The sequence below is a fragment of the Cervus canadensis genome, chromosome 25 (genome assembly GCF_019320065.1).
Source record: "Cervus canadensis isolate Bull #8, Minnesota chromosome 25, ASM1932006v1, whole genome shotgun sequence".
NCBI classification, from domain to species: Eukaryota; Metazoa; Chordata; class Mammalia; order Artiodactyla; family Cervidae; genus Cervus; species Cervus canadensis.
In genome coordinates, this window is record NC_057410.1 from 44,546,559 (window position 1) to 44,568,130 (window position 21,572).

Here is a 21,572-nt window from a genome sequence, read left to right on the forward strand (position 1 = left end):
CTCACCAAGCATCTGGTCATCTGAGCTGCGCAGACATGGGAAGGGCACGAAACGCACACCCAACCCAGCCTGTGCCTTTGTGGAGTCCCCAAGAACCTGAACCTGAGCAGCTTAGACCTGGGGAGTGCAGACAACCCAGGGCCTGCTTTAGACAGTTCCCTGCAGAGCAACCTGGGGCCTGAGCAGTGTAGACGGGGAAAGCACACACGCCGTGAGCGGGGGCAAACCCAGTGTGGCCCAGACACCGTGTGCACTCCCCACACACGGCAGTGATGTTTGTTTGCAGAGCTCCTCCCTCCCCACGGCACGACTGAACAAGTGAGCCTAGACAAGTGACCACCTTCACCCCCTTGTGTCAGGGCGGAAATTAGACACTGAAGAGACCAGTAAACATAGGAAGCCAAAATAAACAGAGGGAACTGCTCTGGAAGTGACAGGCGCAACAGATTAAAACCCTGGAGTTAGCACCAAATACATTGGAAGGGGCCTATAGACCTTGAGAAGAAGTATAAGCTGGAAAAAGGAACTATCTGAAACTGAACTGACCCCACACTGCCCTCAACAGCTCCAGAGAAATTCCAAGATATATTTTACTATTATAATTTCTTTAATTTTTAAATTAAAAAAAAATTTATGTTCTTTATTACTCCTTTAATTTTCATTTTTATAACCTGCTACTACATTGCAAAAAAAGACCCTATTTTTAAAGTGAATTTCATATATATTTTTTTAATAATTTTTGTGATTTTGTTTTCTTTTTTTAATATTGCATTTTTGAGAGGCTAACCTCTACTCTAGATTTTTAATCTTTGCTTTTTGGCATTTGTTATCAATTTTGTACTCATAAGAATCCAATCTTCAGTCCCCATTTTTACTTAGGAGTGATTACTGGCTTGATTGCCCTCTCCCCCTTTTCACTCTCCTTTTTCTCCCCCAGGTCACCTCTACCTCCTCCCTCCCCCTTCTCTTCTCTACCCAACTCTGTGAATCTCTGTGTGTGTTCCGGGCTGTGGGCAACACTTAGGGAACTGATCACTGGTTGGATCCATCTATTTCCTTTTGACTACCCCTCTTCTCCTCCTGGTCACCTCCATCTCCCTCCTCCCTCTTCTCTTCTCTATGTAACTCCGTGAACCTCTCTGAGTGTTCCAGACTGTGGAGAGCACATAGGGAATTGATTACTGGCTAGCTTGCTCTCTTCCCTTTGGATTCCCCCTCTTCTCCTGGTCACCTTTATCTCTCTCCCTCTTCTCTTCTCCATGTAACTCTGTGAACCTCTCTGGGTGTCCCTCACTGTGGAGAACCTTCTCTCCATTAATCTAGATGTTTTATCATTGGTGCTGTACAGATGGAGAAGTCTTGAGGCTACTGTGAGAATAAGACTGAAAACCAGAGGCAGGAGGCTTAAATCCAAAACCCGAGAACACCAGAAAACTCCTGACTCCAGGGAACATTAATCGACAAGAGCTCATCCAAAAGCCTCCATGCCTCCACTGAAACCAAGCTCCACCCAAGAGCCAACAAGTTTCAGAGCAAGACATACCACACTAACTCTCCAGCAACGCAGGAACATAGCCCTAAGCATTAATATACAGGCTGCCCAAAGTCACACCAAATGCACAGACACCTCAAAACTCACTACTGGACACTTCATTGCACTCCAGAGAGAAGAGATCCAGCTCCACCCACCAGAACACTGATGCAAGCCTCCCTAACCAGGAAACTTTGACAAGCCACTTGTCCAACCCCACCCACAGGGAAGAACCTCCACAATAAAAAGGAACCACAAACTTCCAGCATACAGAAAGGCCACCCAAAACACAGCAATCTAAACAAAATGAAAAGGCAGAGAAATATTCAGCAGGTAAAGGAACATGATAAGTGCCCACCCAAACCAAACAGAAGAGGCGGAGATAGGGAGTCTACCTGAAAAAGAATTCAGAATAATGATAGTAAAATGATCCAAAATCTTGAAAACAAAATGGAGTTACAGAAAAATAGTCTGCAGACAAGGATTGAGAAGATGCAAGAAATGTTTAACAAGGACCTAGAAGAAATAAAAAAGAGTCAATCATTTGAATCAGTTCTAATGAGATGGATGAAACTGGAGCCCATTATACACAGTGAAGTAAGCCAGAAAGATAAAGACCAATACAGTATACTAACACATATATATGGAATTTAGAAAGATGGTAATGATAACCCTATATGCAAAACAGAAAAAGAGACACAGATGTACAGAACAGACTTTTGGACTCTGTGGGAGAAGGCGAGGGTGGGATGTCCTGAGAGAACAGCATCGAAACATGTATATTATCAAGGGTGAAACAGATCACCAGCCCAGGTTGGATGCATGAGACAAATGCTCGGGCCTGGTGCACTGGGAAGACCCAGAGGGATCGGGTAGAGAGGGAGGTGGGAGGGGGGATTGGGATGGGGAATACATGTAAATCCATGGCTGATTCATGTCAATGTATGACAAAAACCACTACAATATTGTAAAGTAATTAGCCTCCAGCTAATAAAGATAAATGAAAAAGAAAGAGTCAATCAATAATGAATAATGCAATAATGAGATCAAAAACACTCTGGAGGGAACCAACAGTAGAATAACTGAGGCAGAAGATAGGATAAGTGATGTGGAAGATAGAATGGTGGAAGCAAATGAAGCAGAGAGGAAAAAAGAATTAAAAGAAACGAGGACAACCTCAGAGACTTCTGGGACAATGTCAAACGTCCCAACATTCAAATCATAGGAGTCCCAGAAGAAGAAGACAAGAAGAAAGGCCACAAGATAACACTTGAGGAGACAATATTTGAAAACTTCCCTAAAATGGGTAAGGAAATAGCCACCCAGGTCCAAGAAACCCAGAGAGTCCCAAACAGGATAAACCCAAGGCAAAACATCCCAAGACACATATTAATCAAACTAACGAAGATCAAACACAAAGAACAAATAAAAGCAGCAAGGGAAAAACAACAAATAACACACAAGGGGATTCCCATAAGGATAACAGCTGATCTTTCAATAGAAACTCTTCAGGCCAGAAGGAAATGTCAGGGCATACTTAAAGTGATGAAAGAGAAAACCCTACAACCCAGATTACTGTACCCAGCAAGGATCTCATTCAAATATGAAGGAGAAATCAAAAGCTTTACAGACAAGCAAAAGCTGAGAGAATTCAGCAAGACCAAACCAGCTCTCCAACAAATATAAAGGATCTTTTCTAGACAGGAAACACAGAAAGGGTGTATAAACTCGAACCCAAAACAACAAAGTAAATGACAGTGGGATCACACTTATCCATAATTACATTAAATGTAAATGGGTTGACTGCCCCAACCAAAAGACAAAGACTGACTGAATGGATACAAAAACAAGACCCCTATATATGCTGTCTACAAGAGACCCACCTCAAAACAAGGGACCCATACAGACAGAAAGTGAAGGGCTGAAAAAAGATATTTCATGCAAACAGAGACAAAAAGAAAGCAGGAGTAGCAATACTCATATCGGATAAAATAGACTTTGAAATAAAGGCTGTGAAAAGAGACAAAGAAGGACACTACATAATGATCAAAGGATCAATCCAAGAAGAAGATATAACAATTATAAATATATATGCACCCAACATAGGAGCACTGCAATATGTAAGGCAAATGATAACAAGTATGGAAGGGGAAATTAACAGTAACACAATAATAGTGGGAGACTTTAATACCCCACTCACACCTATGGATAGATCATCCAAACAGAAAATTAGCAAGGCAACACAAACTTTAAATGATACAATGGACCAGTTAGACCTAGTTGATATCTGTAGGACATTTTACCCCAAAACAATGAATTTCACCTTTTTCTCAAGTGGACACGGATCATTCTACAGGATAGATCACTAGTGCTCAGGGCTGGTGCACTGGGATGACCCTGAGGGATGAGATGGGGAGGAACGTGGGAGGGGGGTTCAGGGTGGGGAACACATGTACACCCATGGCCGATTCATGTCAATGTATGGCAAAAACTACTACAATATTATAAAGTAATTAGCCCCCAATTAAAATAAATTAATTAATTTTAAAAAAAGGTGGGGGGCTTCCCAGGTATAGGAGTGGTAAAGAGTCCACCTGCCAATGCAGGAGACCCAAGTGATATGGGTTCGATCCCTGGGTTGGAGAGATTTCCTGGAGAAGGATATGGCAGCCCACTCCAGTATTCTTGCCTAGAGGATCCCTTGGACAGGGGAGCCTGGCAGGCTACAGTCCATGGAGTCAAACATGACTGAGCATTCACACACACACATCTTAAAAGAAGAAGAAAAAAAACAAAACAGGAGGTAAGAGACTGTCACCTGTCACCAAGGCTGTTGGTCTCAGTTAAGAAATGAGGACGAGGGTGATATAGTGGAGGCAGAGAGAGCTGGACACATTAAGGATCCATTTCAGAAGTAGAAGTGGCAGAACCCACTGATAGACTGAGGGATGAGGGAATGGGAAGAATCAAAGATAACTGAGCAAGTGATTTCAGGACATGGTCCTTTCCTGAGATGGGAAAGAATGGAGGCGCTGTAGTGGGATCACCAGCGTCAGGCAGAGCCTAGTAAGCCATGGCAAGGAAACTCTTAAGCAAAAGAATAATGTTTTATTTTATTAATACTTTTAAGAAAGAGCACTCAATGGCTGTGTGACAAGGGAGAGGCTTAGTTGCCTCATGGCATGTGGAATCTTCCTGGACCAGGATTCAAACCCACGTCGCCTGCACTGGCAAGCAGATTCTTAAACCACTGGACCACCACTGAAGTCTGTAAGGCTACTTAGCGGTGATAAATTTCTTTAGCTTTTGCTCGTTTGGGAAATTTTTATCTTTCCTAATTTCTGATTAATAACCTTACCAAATAATGTATTATTGGTTGTAAGTTTTTTTTTTCCTTTCAGTAATTTTAATATATCATGACAGTCCCTTTTGGCCTATAAAGTTTCTGCTAAAAATTAATCAGTTGAAAGGAGGGTTCCCTTTTAAGTTTTTCTCTTGCTGCTTTTAAATTTCTAACTTCTGACATGCTAATTACAATGTGTCTTGATGTGAGTCTCTTCGAGTTCATCTTGTCTGGGTATCTGTGTTTTCTGGACTTGGTTCCTTTACTAGGTTAAAATTTTTCTCAGCCCTAATTTCTTCAAATAGGTCTACTGGAACCTTCTTTCTTCTACTGGGACCCCTTGAAAAAAACAAATATTGGTATGCTTAATGTTGTTGCAGACATTCCTTAAGTTACCCTCATTTTAAAAAATTCCTTTTATGTCCTGACTGGGTGATTTCTGCTACCCTGTCTCAGACTGCTGATCCATTCTTCTGTATCCTCTAATGCACTGTTGATTCTCTCCAGTGTATTTTAAATTTCAGTTATTGCAGTCTTTAATTCTTACAAGTTCTTCTTTATATTTTCTACCTCTTTGTTCAGGTTATCACTGTAGCCATCAGTTCTCAGTTCAGTGCACATCTTTATGACAGCTACTTTCAACGCCCTTTTGTTAAATTGTTTGTCTCCATTTCATTGAATTATTTTTCTGAAGTCTTATCTTGTTCCTCCATTTGAAAGGTGTGCCATTGTCCCCCAAGTTTTCCTAACTGTGTTTGTTTCTATTTATTAGCTTTACCTAACAAATAGAATTGATGCTTTTGAAGCATCAAAGAATTGATGCTTCTGAATTGTGGTGCTAGAGAAGAGACTCTTGAGAATTCCTTGGCCAGCAAAAAGATCAAATCAGTCAATCCTAAAGGAAATCAACTCTAAATATTCATTGGAAAGACTGATGCTGAAGCTCTAATACTTTGGCTCCCTGAAGCCAAGAACCCACTCTGGGAAAGATTGAGGGCAAGAGAGGAAGAGGGCAACAGAGGATGAGACGGTTGGATGGTATCACTGACCCAGTGGACATGAGTTTGAGCAAACTTCGGGAGACAGTAAAGGACAGGGAAATCTGGTGTGCTGCAGTTCGTGGGGTAGCAAAGAGCTGGACACGACTCAGTGACTGAACAACAACAATCAGATATAGCAGTTACATCTCCCAGTCTTGAAAGAGTGGCTTTATTTGGAAGGGGTTCCGTGATGCTCAGTGGCACAGTCCTCCCTGGTCACCAGAGCGAGATGCCCCTGGAGTATCTCCCATGTGAGCTGTGTGTGCCCTCCTTTTGTGGTTGGGCCATGCTTGCTGCAGGTCCACCAGTGGGTGGGACCAGTTCCCAGTGTGACTAGCAGTGAGGCCCAGTTGCAACTGCTGCAAGTATACTGTTGTACAGAACTGATCCCCCAGGCGGGGGTTGCTTAGGAGGGGCACTGGGGCCGTCCAAATCCACCTGTTATCTGGAACAGGTTAGGAGTCATTTTGGAGAATCTAGCCATGGTGGATGGATGGGCAGGACTGACCCTCAGGGCATACTGGGACAGAGCACTTGGTGTTGGTTAGGTTGACAGAGAGTAATAGAAATGGTGTCTGCCAGCGCCTGCCCAGAGGTGGAAGGAGAGTTTAGGGGAAAAAAAGCTGCACCTACCAGTACTTCCAATCCCAAAGAAAGTCCCACCAGATCCCTACTCTTCCGGCACACAGCCTAGTCAATGAATCTTCTCTTATGACCTAGCTGTTTTTCAAGCTACTGCCTCTTCCCTGGGACTCAGAATCAGTGAGTTTGTGTGAGAGCTCTTCAACAGGAGGGTCTCGATATTCCACAGCCTTCTCAATTTCCCAGATATAAGCCCTGCTGGTTTTCAAAGCCAAATGTCATGTGGCTCTTCTACCCATGCAGGTCCCGCAGGCTGGGGAGCCTTCCATGGGGCTCAGGCCCCTCACTCCTCAAGGGGGACCTCCGTGGTTGGGACAGTACTCCCCACTTGTGCGTTACTACGCATGGTGTGTGGGTTCTAGCTAGACTGCATCTCTGCCCCTCCTACTCATCTCAATGTAGCCTACTCTTTACATCCTTAATTGCAGAAAATCTGTTCTGCTAGTCATTACGTGACTCTCAGAGATAGTTATTCTATATGTAGTTGTAGTTTTCACGTGTCTATGGGAGGAGGTGAGCTCAGGGTCTTCCTACTCCACCATCTGGATCCAGACTCTCTATAATCTCTCTATTTTAAAACCTGCTAATTAGCCAATTTAATTCCATCTGCTTCCCCTTTACCATGTAATATAACATATTTCAGGTTCTGTAAGTTAGGCTGGATCTTTGGAAGGTCATTCATTCTGCCCTCTACACAACCCTCTTTGTCTTTAGTACCAGCTGCTTCTGCTAAGTCGCTTCAGTCATGGCTGACTCTGTGTGACCCCACAGACGGCAGCCCACTAGGCTTCCCGTTCCTGGGATTCTCCAGGCAAGAACACTGGAGTGGGTTGTCATTTCCTTCTCCAATGCATGAAAGTGAAGTCGCTCAGTTGTGCCTGACTCGCAGCGACCTCATGGGCTGCAGCCTACCAGGCTCCTCCATCCATGGGATTTTCCAGGCAAGAGTTCTGGAGTGGGGTGCCATTGCCTTCTCCATTAGTACCAGCTACTATAAATAAATAAATGTGGATTCTTTTTATGTCTATCATATAATAACTATTATCTTGTTTCTCGTTATGAACTGTAATTGTTAAGAAATTCATACTTGGATATAAAACTCAAATGTACTAATTAGTTCAAGTGTCTGGCAATTTTACTGCTCTGGTTCCTTTTAGACGTATTGATTCTATAAATTATTAAATTCTATATTGCTTTTTACTTTTAGGAAACACCTTTTGTTGTTCAAATTCTAATGACTCTATAACCTCCACCATCCACAGATCCAGAGCCACCATTTTCACATGACATGGGGCCTGCAACAACAGTTGACTGAAACTGGACTGGGTATCTAATATTTGCAATAATCACAGTCCCTTCCTTGGAAATTTAGGGAGCATCTGTCTTTTCTGTGGCTCATAATGTACCATTTACGCTTAGAAGTTGTGTATGGCATTCTTCCACTCATCACATGGATTGCTAGGCAGAGAAAGTTGGTCACCAGGAAAAATAAGTAAAAATAAACTAAGGCTAATGAGCAGAAGGAAGCAGACAGACATTAAGAAAACAATCCCTGTGGTCTCAATGGCTTTAAATATCTGATTCTGATTTTTCCAAACACCCAGTTATATAGTCTTTGCCTTTGTCTCCATGAGGCACTCTTTCATTAATATGATAAATGTTTATTTCTTAACTATTTTAGGTTGTTTTCTGTTCTTTAAAACTAAAATCACCATCTCCTACTACTACGAAAGTGTGAAAAACTTGTTTGCCCCCATAGATTACAAAGCAACAGTGCTATCCCCAAGGATTTCCCTGGTGGTCTGGTGGATAAGACACTGAGCCCCCAGTTCAAGGTGGGGGCTAGGTTCAATCCCTGGTCAGGGGACTGGATTCCACATGGTGCAACAAGAATTCATATGCTGCAGCTAAGAGTTCACAAGCTGCATCTAAAGACCCCACATGCCATAATGAAGACTGAAGACCTGGCGCAGTCAAATAAATAATTCTTTAAGTAGATAAATAATTTTAAAACAAAAAAAAAAATGCTATCTCCAGAAGCTTACTCGCTCTGAAAACCATACAATGCAGGATGTAGGGTGTATATAATATATCCTCACTTGACACCAAGTTACATTATTAATAACAAAGAGCATCAAAAAATGCATGCATTTATATCACAGACAATTAAAAAGGAGCTTCTCTGTAGCTCTTTCTCTCCTACCCTCTGGGCTGCAAGTCTCCACTCAGCTAAATCTGTAGGATGGAGCTGAAATGAAGATAGGGGCACATCGCCCAGGTTTAACTTCTGGAATCTTTGCTGTGACCCGTGCTATCACAGAAGCACTGTCCTTCAGCACACTCACTCCTTTATTCACGGCTTTGGACTACACATGCACGCGTCTGTCTCCATTGGAAAACCCGAATGTTTAAAGTCACGTACCAGCTTTTACTTAAATTTGAAAAACTCCCATGATAATTTTGTATTTATAAAGCAACAAATAGAAAACTTATTTTGGAGGAAAACCTTACAGTAAAGGAGAGACATCCTAATTTCTTAAGTTATTAGTGTAAAATGAAGGACAAAAAAGAGTGAACTAAAGACTTCAAAAAACATCAAGGCTGCATGACAGCAGCTTTACCTGAAACTTCTCAAAACCTCCTTGCGGGAGTTTCCAGGACAAATATATTGTGTTTTCTTCCTGCCCTAAAATCAGTAAATCTGACGGTGGGTCTGGATCTAGGACAAGGAAATAAAATATGAAAAGAAATCTTAAAAACAAAGAAACAAGCAAACATTTCTATCATCATGTTATCTACACTGGCCCTCGCACTACGGAAGAGAGGCAGGATAATTAGGTTTCTCTAGTCAGCTTTAGCGCTCTGTGAGAGTCTCAGTCCCCTCATCTCCACAATGGTGGAAGAGGAAAACATTTTCTAGAAAGCCTTTTTTCACAGTAAAATTATATGGATTTCATATATATTTTTCTCATAGCAGAATTCAGTATGAAATTAATAGAAGTGAGAATTTTAACAGAATTTTATGCACTGCATAAATTAAGAGATATATCTAACCCCCTTAAGTTTCCAAACTCCTTTTTCCTTTAAACATTTATCTGAGGAGGTTCTAGAAACTTACCTTTCAAACCAGTATTACATCCCTATTTCTAATTTATATTTCAAACGGAAGCATGGCATTTCTTTCCTTAAATGGAAGAAATATAATGCTAAAATTTTATTGGAATAATCTCACCTCTAAAATTCAAATTTTATAGGAATTTTTGTCCTTACTTATAAGTTTAAGTTTATATGAATTCAATCAGTGGTAAATTTAAACCTGTGTCACTGATTTCCAATCCTTTTTTACTCTATTTTTCTTTTATGCATATTCCCTTTCAGCTGGAATTATTAATAACCACTTATCATCCCCCCCATATTCCCATGATATATCTAGGTTTATTTCATATAATTATTAGTATTCCATCTGCTTCCAAATGGATTTGAGATGGCTTGCAAAAAAGGAGAGGCATAAAAAGGCCAAAAAATACTAACTGACAGTGGAAGACAAAAGTCAAATTGTAAAGTGGAGAGAGTGTGGAGACGGGGGGAGCTTTGCCAGATTTGTTTCGGAAAACATAGACAAAGCAAAAACCTCTTAAAACGCAGAATGTACTGTTAATCCCAGGGTAGAAACAATGAGCTTGAGGTCCAAGTGGAATAGTGATACAAAGCCAAAGAGCCAGGAATGGGAGGGTCAGAGTCCTTCCTATGTCATAGTGGCCTTTCCACGAAAGCAGAGTGGTTACAAGGACAGAAATGTGATGTCAGGGAAATGTGGGTTCGAAGCTCTATCATCCTATAGAAGCTACTGAAATTCTCTAAACCTCAGTTTCCTCATCTGCAAAAAAAAGAAAAATGCATCTCATCATGATTGGTAGAACGAAGGTTGTGAAGGTCGTGACTGAGAACTAAGTGACAAATAGCACAGAAAGTGCTTAGCAAAGCTCCCGACAAAGAACAAGCACTCTGATAACCAGGGTGATGACAAGGATGACGATGGCGATGACGACGGGAACAATGATAACAACACAACAAATCTAGGCAGCAAACTAAGATGCTTTCCCTGAGACAAAACGACACAGAGGCTTTTTTTTTAAATGCCTTTTCTCATCTATTTCTGATGTTTTAGGATGATCTTTGTGCGAGGCAGCAGAGTGTCGACTCAGCCTGAGAGTTAGATACCTGGGTTAAATCTCACACCTCTGAGCCTTAACTACAGTTTAGGTCAGCAGGGAGATTAAACACAGTGACTTAAGCACCTGGGCTTCCCAGGTAGCACTAGTGGTAAGGAGCCCGCCTACCAATGCAGGTTAGATGTAAGACATGCCGGTTCGATCCCTGGGTCTGGGAGATCCTCTGGAGAAGGGAAGGGCAATCCGTGCCAGTCTTCTTGCCTGGAGAACCCCATGGACAGGGAAACTGGCGGGCTACAGTTCATAGGGGCGCACAGTCAGACACGACGAAGCGACTTAGCACAGTGCAGTCACCATGCTGGGGTACGATAAGTGCTCAGACTTTTTTAGTTTGTCTTCCAGAATTGTTTATTGCTGCATTTTCCCGTGCTTTCCCTTCCTCCACACCTCAAACCCTGATACAAAGCCTCCTCTCACACTTGGGCATGGGTACTTGAGCACACATCCGTGTGACTGTGACCCACAGGTAACAGGGCGCTTTGGAACATCCGCATATGTTCAGGGCAGGCAGACACGTAAGCAATGCTAACAAGGTCAGAGGATGCAAGCTGAACCCAATAAATGCAACTGAAAAGACAACATCATCTGTTTTTTCTAGTTTCAGAGTTTCATTTTTCATAAAATGATATAGTTAATAGATATAGTCAAAATATTAGAAAAATATTAAGTATTTCATGATGACAATACCTTAGGGTTTTAGAGTACTCTGAACTTTTCACAAAAAGCTTTGCATTTGATTTTAGTAACAAGAGTTTATACCCAGGCAGGAATAATTATTCTCATTGTTTAGGTGAGAACTTCATAGTTTTGCCCAAGGTCACAATAAATGCCAGAGAAAGGACTATAATTCAGGCATTCTCCACGTAAGTGAAATGCCCCATCTCTTCCAGCCATAACGTCATAAACCACTTCTATTTTAATTGATGGTTAACTAGATATTGGGGCTTCCCAGGTGGCGCCAGTGGTAAAGAATCTGTCTGCCAATACAGGAGATGCAAGAGCCATAGGTTTGATTCCTGGATTGGGAAGACCCCCTGGAGAAGGAAATGGCAACCCACTCCAGTATTCTTGCCTGGAAAATTCCACGGACGGGAGCCTGGTGGGCAGCAGCCCATGGAGTCGCAGAGTCAGACAGCACTGAGCCTGCACGCACACATAACTAGTTACTGACTTTAAACACAGCAATTTCCCTTATTTTCCCTTAACCTACGAAAAGTTAATTAAATATAAAATGAACTTACAAGTGCTAACCATTAGGACAGTAGGATGGCTTCTCTTTAGTCCCTTAGTGGCCATAATGCTAATTAAAAAATCAGTCCCCGGAGAAAGTCTGTTAAATGTGAATGTCCTACACATTAGAGAAAAATCACCCATTAAGTTATTTAGTTCAGAAACATTTGGGATTTTATGTATTATTTTTTCTATTATGGACACAATTTTCTATGCTTAAACACAAACATCTATTTGGAAATCATAGCTTCTTAAGTAGAGAAATTTAAGTCAAAAAGTGTATATGTCATGCATACAAGCATGATGATATCCTGAATTAATTCATTACTATCTATCCACATACATAATTTGGCACTGTACATCAGATTTAGTTATGCTGATCACACTACAGTCCAAAAAGTTGTCCTGCAAACTCTTATAATTTCTATGTATACTACACTACTAAAACAGCTTTCTAAAAGCACATATAAAATGTTAATCTTGTGTTTCATGTAACTTAACATAATCTCTTTTTAATGTTTTCATACCTTTTTGTAGAAGGCAGGATTTCTTCTTTCATTAAGCTTTCACTGGATATTGAAATAATATATCCATCCAGAAGACTTCTGGCTGAAGGCCAACTAATGGTTACTGCATTTGAATTCCTACTATGATTCATAAATTCAACCGCACTTGGGGCTATATCATGTAAAACATACACATAAAATAACATTTTCTACCATAGAAAGCACCTATTTTAAAACTGCTTTGGATTTCTTTGACTCTGCAAACTCTGAGGGTAACCAAGATATTCCTTTTATTCCTCATGGTAGATATGAGAAATTAAAAGTCAAGAGAGTGAAAAAAACAAAACAAAACAGCAAGAATCATTTTAAACTTTGAAACAGAACTTATATGTACCCATCAGTGTTGTATGCAGTATTTACCCTGCCTCTATAATGTAGAAAGAGGTGATATCTTGGTTTAGTATAACCACCAACCTCAGAAATGTTTATAAAGATTTTCAAAGCATCATTCTAGTTAAACACCAAATAGTAACAAGGTCAGTCAACAGGAAAGTTCACTGCCATCTAAATATGAAATACCTCCCTTATTTCTCTGAAGAAAAATGTTAATATGGTATATAATATATATTTTATTTCTCCTTTAAAATTCTTCCATGTGTGGGAAAGTAAAAAAAACTGCCAAGATATTCTCTCTCATTTCCGTTCTTTATTAGCACGATAAAAGAACACCAGACCTGACCAGCTTCTAAATACGTAAATCAATCTTCCCATGCCATCAGTGTCAAGAATAGCTGAAATAGTTATTTTAGCAGAACAGTTGACAATTTCACTTCACCTAGATTTGAAAATGTACACATTTTGCATATACCCTTTCCAATTACCCTTTATTTCATGTGACTACCATGGAATAAGTCACCATCTGCCATTGGGAATGAGTTGATAACACTGGGGAAACAGCATACTCCATTGTCTGTCTAACTGAACAATGGAAACATTAAATCACAAAGGGAGACGCTGGCCAGAACCCAGGCAGTTAGCAACTCTATTGTCTGGAAATACACATAACAGAAGAGGCTGTGCTAATTCATGCAAGGGGAAGTGAAAAACAGACAAGAGGCAATCTGCCTGCCCATAAAGAAAATTTGTAAAGAATGAACTGTTTACTAATTCTTCTCTATAAGAACCAAATGAATATTTGAACATTGAAACTTATAAAATGTTACAAGTCAATGAAACCTGGCTAAATAAATTGTCCTTTAAAAAAGAAAATTATATATAAAACAAAGCATTTTTATGGAATCCTTCTGATTACATTAATAAAGTATTTTTGAAAAGTGGAATTTTTTTTAAAAAATTGAGCATTAAACTAATATCAAAAACGCTTACACAAGCTGTACCTGTCTGTATTTCTTTTATGTAGGGAGAACTGTCTTTAAAACCTTCTTTTTCAGTGCGAATTGAAAAGGTGTACACCGTGGCAGGATCCAGGTTAGAGAAGACTGCAGCTTCTTGAGATACCTTCTGGACCTGACAATCCAAAACAATAACTTTCCAAGTGTTCATTTAAGAAACATTCCACAATCAAACACAAGACAAAAAGAGAAAAGACTGGGGGTTATTTAATTTTACTATCCAACATGCTGTTGTCATGTCCAACTCTGTGACCCCATGGACTGTGGCACACCAGACCATCTGATCTGATGTAAGCATGAGTAATCTTGGTTTCAGCATGAAAGTTGAATTCCTCCGAGAGTCCCTTATAACATACCATGAAAGCAGCAGCACAGTTTACGCATGTGATTTCATAATGCTGAAAATTCCCATCAGCTCGATTCCAGAGAATTTCAATGGAAGAGTCTGTAACTTTGCCCTCATGGATATTTGATGGTGCTTCCAGACCTACGCAAAATACATAAAACACTAAATTGCTCCTGGATGTTTTCTAACCAGTTTTCTCTTTTATTTGTCCCTTCAAAGAGAGCAAAAAGCACAACACGCCAAAAAAGGACAATGCAGTTTATTAATGAATTATCTCTAGCCTAATTAAAAAGTTGTTTATACATATAGTAGCTTATAAAATATGATAATCAATTGTACTCAGTCACTGGATACACCATTACATGCAGCTAACTCTGATGCTACAGCAAAAACTAGTGAGAGCAAATTCATAGGAGCAAAGGCACAACATTCAAAGGGGGAAAATGAAATGAAAGCTTTCTGAAATTACTAAAACACAGCAGAGACAGAAATATGAAGGCTAGACAAAGAAGCAAAAGAATTCCTTTGTACCAAATATTGGCTGAAGTTAAAAACAAATTTTATCTGGTGAGTTTTAGTGTTTCATTTTCCCAATTTAAAGATTTCATCTAGCACAAAGGAGAACAATTATTTTTAAAAAACTGAAAAATGTCAGCTTTAGAGTATCGTCTTATATACTGGTATTTCTGCTACTGATATAATGATATTGATATAGTTAGAGGATCAAGTATTACTTATTTTTAAAGACAAGAACTGTAAAACAGAATGTTGCCCACAATGATTCATAATATAAGAGGCAGAAAATATAAAAAGTACATAAAAATTACAAGCAAAATATAAACATATATCTGAGCTGATTATAGATATGTTAAAATGCCATTAGAATAACATGACTTATGACATCAGTTTGAGATTATTTTGTGGAAAAATGAGTTTAAACAATAATGGAAGGATTATAATTTGGGGGGAAAAGATACATAATACAATATGGTATAATAAGACATGTGAAGACATGTAATCAGGAAGAGCAAATCATTAAGAACATTGACACTTATTTACATTTATAGTCAGAAATATATGATTTCAGGACACCATGCAGTTTTTGTATGGCATTTATTCCTACTTGCCATCAATTTCTACATCAAGTGGACACGTGTGTGCTGTCATGGCCAACTCTTTGAGACTTTATGAACCATAGCCCACCAGGCTCCTCTGTCCATGGGATTTTCCAGATAAAAATACTGGAGTGGGTTGCCATTTGCTCTTCCAGGGGATCTTCCCCACCCAGGTATCAAACCTGTGTCTCCTCTATCAGCAGATGGATTCTTTACCACTGAGCCACCACGGAAGCCCTGGAGGAAAGGGACCCACATACACTGTCCATGGGAATATACATTGGCATAGTCATTGTAAAGAACCGTCTCTGAAAGCCAGAAAAACACAATGAAGAAAGCTAAGCCTAGGATGTGACATTCCTACACCTGGGTCTATATCCCAAGAAAACCATAGCTGAAAAAGACACATGCACCCCAACATTGACTACAGCACTACTTACGACAGCTAAAACACAGAACCAGCAAAATGTCTACCAACCCATTCAAGCGCAAAAAAGATGTGGTGTGTGCATACCATGGACTATTACTCAGCCATAAAAAAAAAACACATGAAATTATGCCACTGGTAGCCACAGGGATGGACCTTGGAGGATGACACTGAGAGAAGTCAGCCACACAGAGGAAGACATATGACGTCCCATCTAGGCAAAATGGAAAAGGAGATACAAATAAACTAATTTTAAGAGATTCTGAGAATTCAACATAGGATTCAAAAAACAGTAAAGGGCCAGGGATGAACTAGGAGGTCAGGACTAACATATGGAGGTCCCCAGTGGCTCAGTGGTAAAGAATCCAAGTGAAGTGCTAAAGCAGGAGATGTGGGTTCGTTCCCTGGGTGGGAAGATCCCCTGGAGGAGGGCATGGCAACCCACTCCAGCATTCTTGCCTGGAAAATCCCATGGACAGAGGAGCCTGGAGGGCTACGGCCACAGGGTCGCAAAGAGTTGGACACGGCGGAAGCAACTGAGCACGCACACACACGTGCACGCATGACTAACATGTACACAGAAATCTGTATCAATAACAGATAATTCACAAGGATTATCGTCACTCCTTCTATTCCCAAGGACCTGTCGTTCAGCACAGGGCACTCTGCTGGACCTTCTGCAATAACCTCTATGGCAACAGAATCCAAATAAGTAGGTCTGGGGTTTGTATGTATTCATACACATGAACTGACCTGGTTCACACACCATAACTGAACAAGAAGTACATTAGAAATAACTACACTCCAACATACCATCAGCCTGAAATTAAAGAGAAGGAAAGAAAAAAAAAGCCATGCCTAGTTTATCCCCTCTGACCTCCCTGACTTGGGCTGCTATCCTATCGCTGGAGCCTGAGCAGGCTTGGGTCCCCAGGCTGGACTGTGGCGAGGTCAAGACAGTCAGGCAGGGTGTCTTTAATTCAGTCTTCTCTTAAACCTGGATGGTTTGCTCTGGTGGGGACCAGAGTCCATAGCGCACCCAAGGATGGTGTCCTGACCCCTCTGGCCTTGGGGACCTTGGACAAGTCACCTAGCCTCCACATCTCTTGGTGCTTGGGTTCCCAGCTCAAGCTTCCTTCCTGAGAGTGCAACCTCCTAAGCTCAGGCACCTAAGCATCCTCTGCAGGGCGATGCGGTCCAGGTTGGGATTAGTCCGTATAAGGGGCTGAAGCTTTTTTTTTTTAATTTTTTTTTATTAGTTGGAGGCTAATTACTTCACAACATTTCAGTGGGTTTTGTCATACATTGATATGAATCAGCCATAGTGTTACACGTATTCCCCATCCTGATCCCCCCTCCCACCTCCCTCTCCACCCGATTCCTCTGGGTCTTCCCAGTGCACCAGGCCCGAGCACTTGTCTCATGCATCCCACCTGGGCTGGTGATCTGTTTCACCATAGATAATATACATGCTGTTCTTTCGCAACATCCCATCCTCACCTTCTCCCACAGAGTTCAAAAGTCTGTTCTGTACTTCTGTGTCTCTTTTTCTGTTTTGCATATAGGGTTATCATTACCATCTTTCTAAATTCCATATATATGTGTTAGTATGCTGTAATGTTCTTTATCTTTCTGGCTTACTTCACTCTGTATAATGGGCTCCAGTTTCATCCATCTCATTAGAACTGATTCAAATGAATTCTTTTTAACGGCTGAGTAATATTCCATGGTGTATATGTACCACAGCTTCCTTATCCATTCATCTGCTGATGGGCATCTAGGTTGCTTCCATGTCCTGGCTATTATAAACAGTGCTGCGATGAACATTGGGGTGCACGTGTCTCTTTCAGATCTGGTTTCCTCAGTGTGTATGCCCAAGAGTGGTATTGCTGGGTCATATGGCAGTTCTATTTCCAGTTTTTTAAGGAATCTCCACACTGTTCTCCATGGCGGCTGTACTAGTTTGCATTCCCACCAACAGTGTAAGAGGGTTCCCTTTTCTCCACACCCTCTCCAGCATTTATTGCCTGTAGACTTTTGGATAGCAGCCATCCTGACTGGCGTGTAATGGTACCTAATTGTGGTTTTGATTTGCATTTCTCTGATAATGAGTGATGTTGAGCATCTTTTCATGTGTTTGTTAGCCATCTGTATGTCTTCTTTGGAGAAATGTCTGTTTAGTTCTTTGGCCCATTTTTTGATTGTGTCATTTATATTTCTGGAATTGAGGTGCAGGAGTTGCTTGCATATTTTTGAGATTAATCCTTTGCCTGTTTCTTCATTTGCTATTATTTTCTCCCAATCTGAGGGCTGTCTTTTCACCTTACTTATAGTTTCCTTTGTAGTGCAAAAGCTTTTAAGTTTCATTAGGTCCCATTTGTTTAGTTTTGCTTTTATTTCCAATATGCTGGGAGGTGGGTCATAGAGGATCTTGCTGTGATTTATGTCGGAGAGTGTTTTGCCTATGTTCTCCTCTAGGAGTTTTATAGTTTCTGGTCTTACATTTAGATCTTTAATCCATTTTGAGTTTATTTTTGTGTATGGTGTTAGAAAGTGTTCTAGTTTCATTCTTTTACAAGTGGTTGACCAGTTTTCCCAGCACCACTTGTTAAAGAGGTGTCTTTTTTCCATTGTATATCCTTGCCTCCTTTGTCAAAGATAAGGTGTCCATAGGTTCATGGATTTATCTCTGGGCTTTCTATTCTGTTCCATTGATCTATATTTCTGTCTTTGTGCCAGTACCATACTGTCTTGATGACTGTGGCTTTTGTAGTAGAGTCTGAAGTCAGGCAGGTTGATTCCTCCAGTTCCATTCTTCTTTCTCAAGATTACTTTTGCTATAAAAAATCATACACCATGACCAAGTGGGCTTATATCCAGGAATGCAAGGATTCTTTAATATCTGCAAATCAATCAATGTAATACACCACATTAACAAATTGAAAGATAAAAACCATATGATTATCTCAATAGATGCAGAGAAAGCCTTTGACAAAATTCAACACTCATTTATGATTAAAAACTCTCCAAAAAGCAGGAATAGAAGGAACATACCTCAACATAATAAAAGCTATATATGACAAACCCACAGCAAGCATCACCCTCAATGGTGAAAAATTGAAAGCATTTCCCCTGAAATCAGGAACAAGACAAGGGTGCCCACTCTCACCACTACTATTCAACATAGTGTTGGAAGTTTTGGCCACAGCAATCAGAGCAGAAAAAGAAGTAAAAGGAATCCAGATAGGAAAAGAAGAAGTGAAACTCTCCTGTTTGCAGATGACATGATCCTCTACATAGAAAACCCTAAAGACTCTACCAGAAAATTACTAGAGCTAATCAATGAATATAGTAAAGTTGCAGGATATAAAATTAACACACAGAAATCCCTTGCATTCCTATACACTAACAATGAAAAACAGAAAGAGAAATTAAGGAAACAATACCATTCACCATTGCAACAAAAAGAATAAAATACTTAGGAGTATATCTACCTAAAGAAACAAAAGACCTATACATAGAAAACTATAAAACACTGATGAAAGAAATCAAAGAGGACACAAACAGATGGAGAAACATACCGTGTTCATGGATTGGAAGAATCAATATTGTCAAAATGGCTATTCTACCCAAAGCAGTCTATAGATTCAATGCAATCCCTATCAAGCTACCAACGGTATTTTTCACAGAACTGGAACAAATAATTTCACAGTTTGTATGGGGCTGAAGCTCTAGAAGGAAGCAGTGAGACACAAGCCCTTGGGGGTTTGCTCCAACTGACAGCCCAGGGCGTTCCCTGAGGCTATGCAGCCCCCTTGTGGACACTCTCTGTAACTACAACTTGACCACAAGTGCTTACTGGAACCTCCAGTCCCTGGGGGCTCAGATGATAAAGCATCTGGCTGCAATTCAAGAGACCAGGAGTTTGATCCCTCCGTTGGGAAGATCCCCTGGAGAAGGGAACAACAACCCACTCCAGTATTCTTGCCTGGAGAATTTCATGGACAGGGGAGCCTGGCAGGCTACAACCCATAGGGTCTCAAAGAGTTGGACACAACTAAGAGACTAACACCTCCACTTCACAGGGCCTGGGTGGCTGCTAACGACAGCTGCCCTCAGGAAGTGTCCTGGGGCAGATATTACAGAATTAAATTCCAAACACTACCGACTTTTACAAAGCCAATTGCAACAGGTAAAATTTCCTTACTCCATTTAAGGAAAAAAGAAAAACAATCCAAACTACCAAAGGACAAGATGCTCAGCATCCCTAATTATTACAGGGATGCCAATCAAAATTACAGTGAGAAATCAAATCCCACCAGACAGAATAGCCATTCTCACAAGTCTACAAACAATAAATGAAGGAGAAAGCCTGGAGGAAAGGGAACCCACATACACTGTTGGTGGGTATGTAAATTGGCACCATCACTATAAAAGACAGTCTCCAAATGCCAGGAAAAAAAAAAAAAAAACAAGAGAGCTAAGCCTAGAATTTGACATTCCCACACCTAGGCCTATATCCCAAGAAAACCATAATTCAATAAGACACATACACCCCAACATTCACTACAGCACTACTTACAATAGCCAAAACAGAACCAGCAAAATGCCCACCACCCCATTCAAGCTTAAAGATGTGGTGTGTGTATACAATGGAATATTACTCATAATATAATAATAAACATATGAAATTATGCCACTGGTAGCCACAGGGATGGACCTTGGAGGATGACACCAAGTGAAGTCAGCCACACAGAGAAAGACAATAGCATATAATGTCCCCTCTAGGCAAAACTAACAAACAAAAAAAGATACATATGAACAAATTTATGACACAAAAAGAAACTCTGAGAATTCAAACATACAGTTCAAAAAAAAAACTGAAGGGCCAAGAACGAATTAGAAGGTGTGTATACACAGAGATCTGTATCTGTAATATATAATCCACAAGGATTATTTTTGTTCCTTCCACTCATCCATCATCCATCCATCCACAAAGAAGTAATGTTCAGCACTTGGAACTTTGCTTGAGCTTCTGCAATAACTTCCAAGGCAAAAGAATCCAAAAGAGAGTAGCTATGATATACCCATACATATCATCACTGAACCAGGAGGCTGTACACTGAAAACAAGAACAATATTGCAAATCGACAATACTCCATCACACTGTCAGCATAAAATTAAAGAAAAGGAAAAAAGCCATGCTTATCCCTCCAACCTCCCTGACCTGGACTGCCATCCCATCCCTGGAGCCTGAGCAGGCTTGGGTCCCAAGGTTAGACTACGGCGGGGTCAAATGTCAAGTATTCCAAATGTTCAAAATTAACATCTGTAGAACTTTTGAGTGACTTAAATCAAAATCAATGTGAATCTCAAAATGTAAAGTATTGGTATGTACACATATTATACATAATAATTTAAAATATTCAAAGATATGAAGAAAATACGCACTAGCTTTTCCCAGACAAATGGCAGCATAGGGAGTGTACGTGATAAGTATACATAATAAGTGCACGCTTATCATGTGCTTTATGAGACACCATCAGGGCTCCCAGACTCACAAAGGATGGTCTAGTTTTCATAATGTCCTCACTCTTGGATTAAGTCATTGAAAGTTCCAATTAATATTCACATGTGGTTTTTTTGGTAATAGACAAAAACTTCATGACTTCTCAATTTTAAACAAGGTCAGCTCTATCTGTATATTAGGCAATTACAGATCAGGCTCAGTAATGAGGTTTTGCAATT

At 40.4% G+C, this 21,572-nt stretch overlaps 1 protein-coding gene across 1 annotated transcript in view; it reads right to left on the reverse strand.

The window, feature by feature from the left end:
- Nucleotides 1–21,572, reverse strand: part of PTPRQ (protein tyrosine phosphatase receptor type Q) — a 293,179-nt gene that overhangs the window by 245,451 nt on the left and 26,156 nt on the right. The window contains exons 12-16 of the mRNA XM_043446813.1: nucleotides 14,293–14,423; nucleotides 13,922–14,051; nucleotides 12,546–12,696; nucleotides 12,030–12,136; nucleotides 9,178–9,275 (exon numbers count right to left, since the gene is read on the reverse strand). Of these exons, the coding sequence (XP_043302748.1) occupies nucleotides 9,178–9,275; nucleotides 12,030–12,136; nucleotides 12,546–12,696; nucleotides 13,922–14,051; nucleotides 14,293–14,423 (617 nt within the window). The remainder of the gene's footprint in view (nucleotides 1–9,177; nucleotides 9,276–12,029; nucleotides 12,137–12,545; nucleotides 12,697–13,921; nucleotides 14,052–14,292; nucleotides 14,424–21,572) is intronic.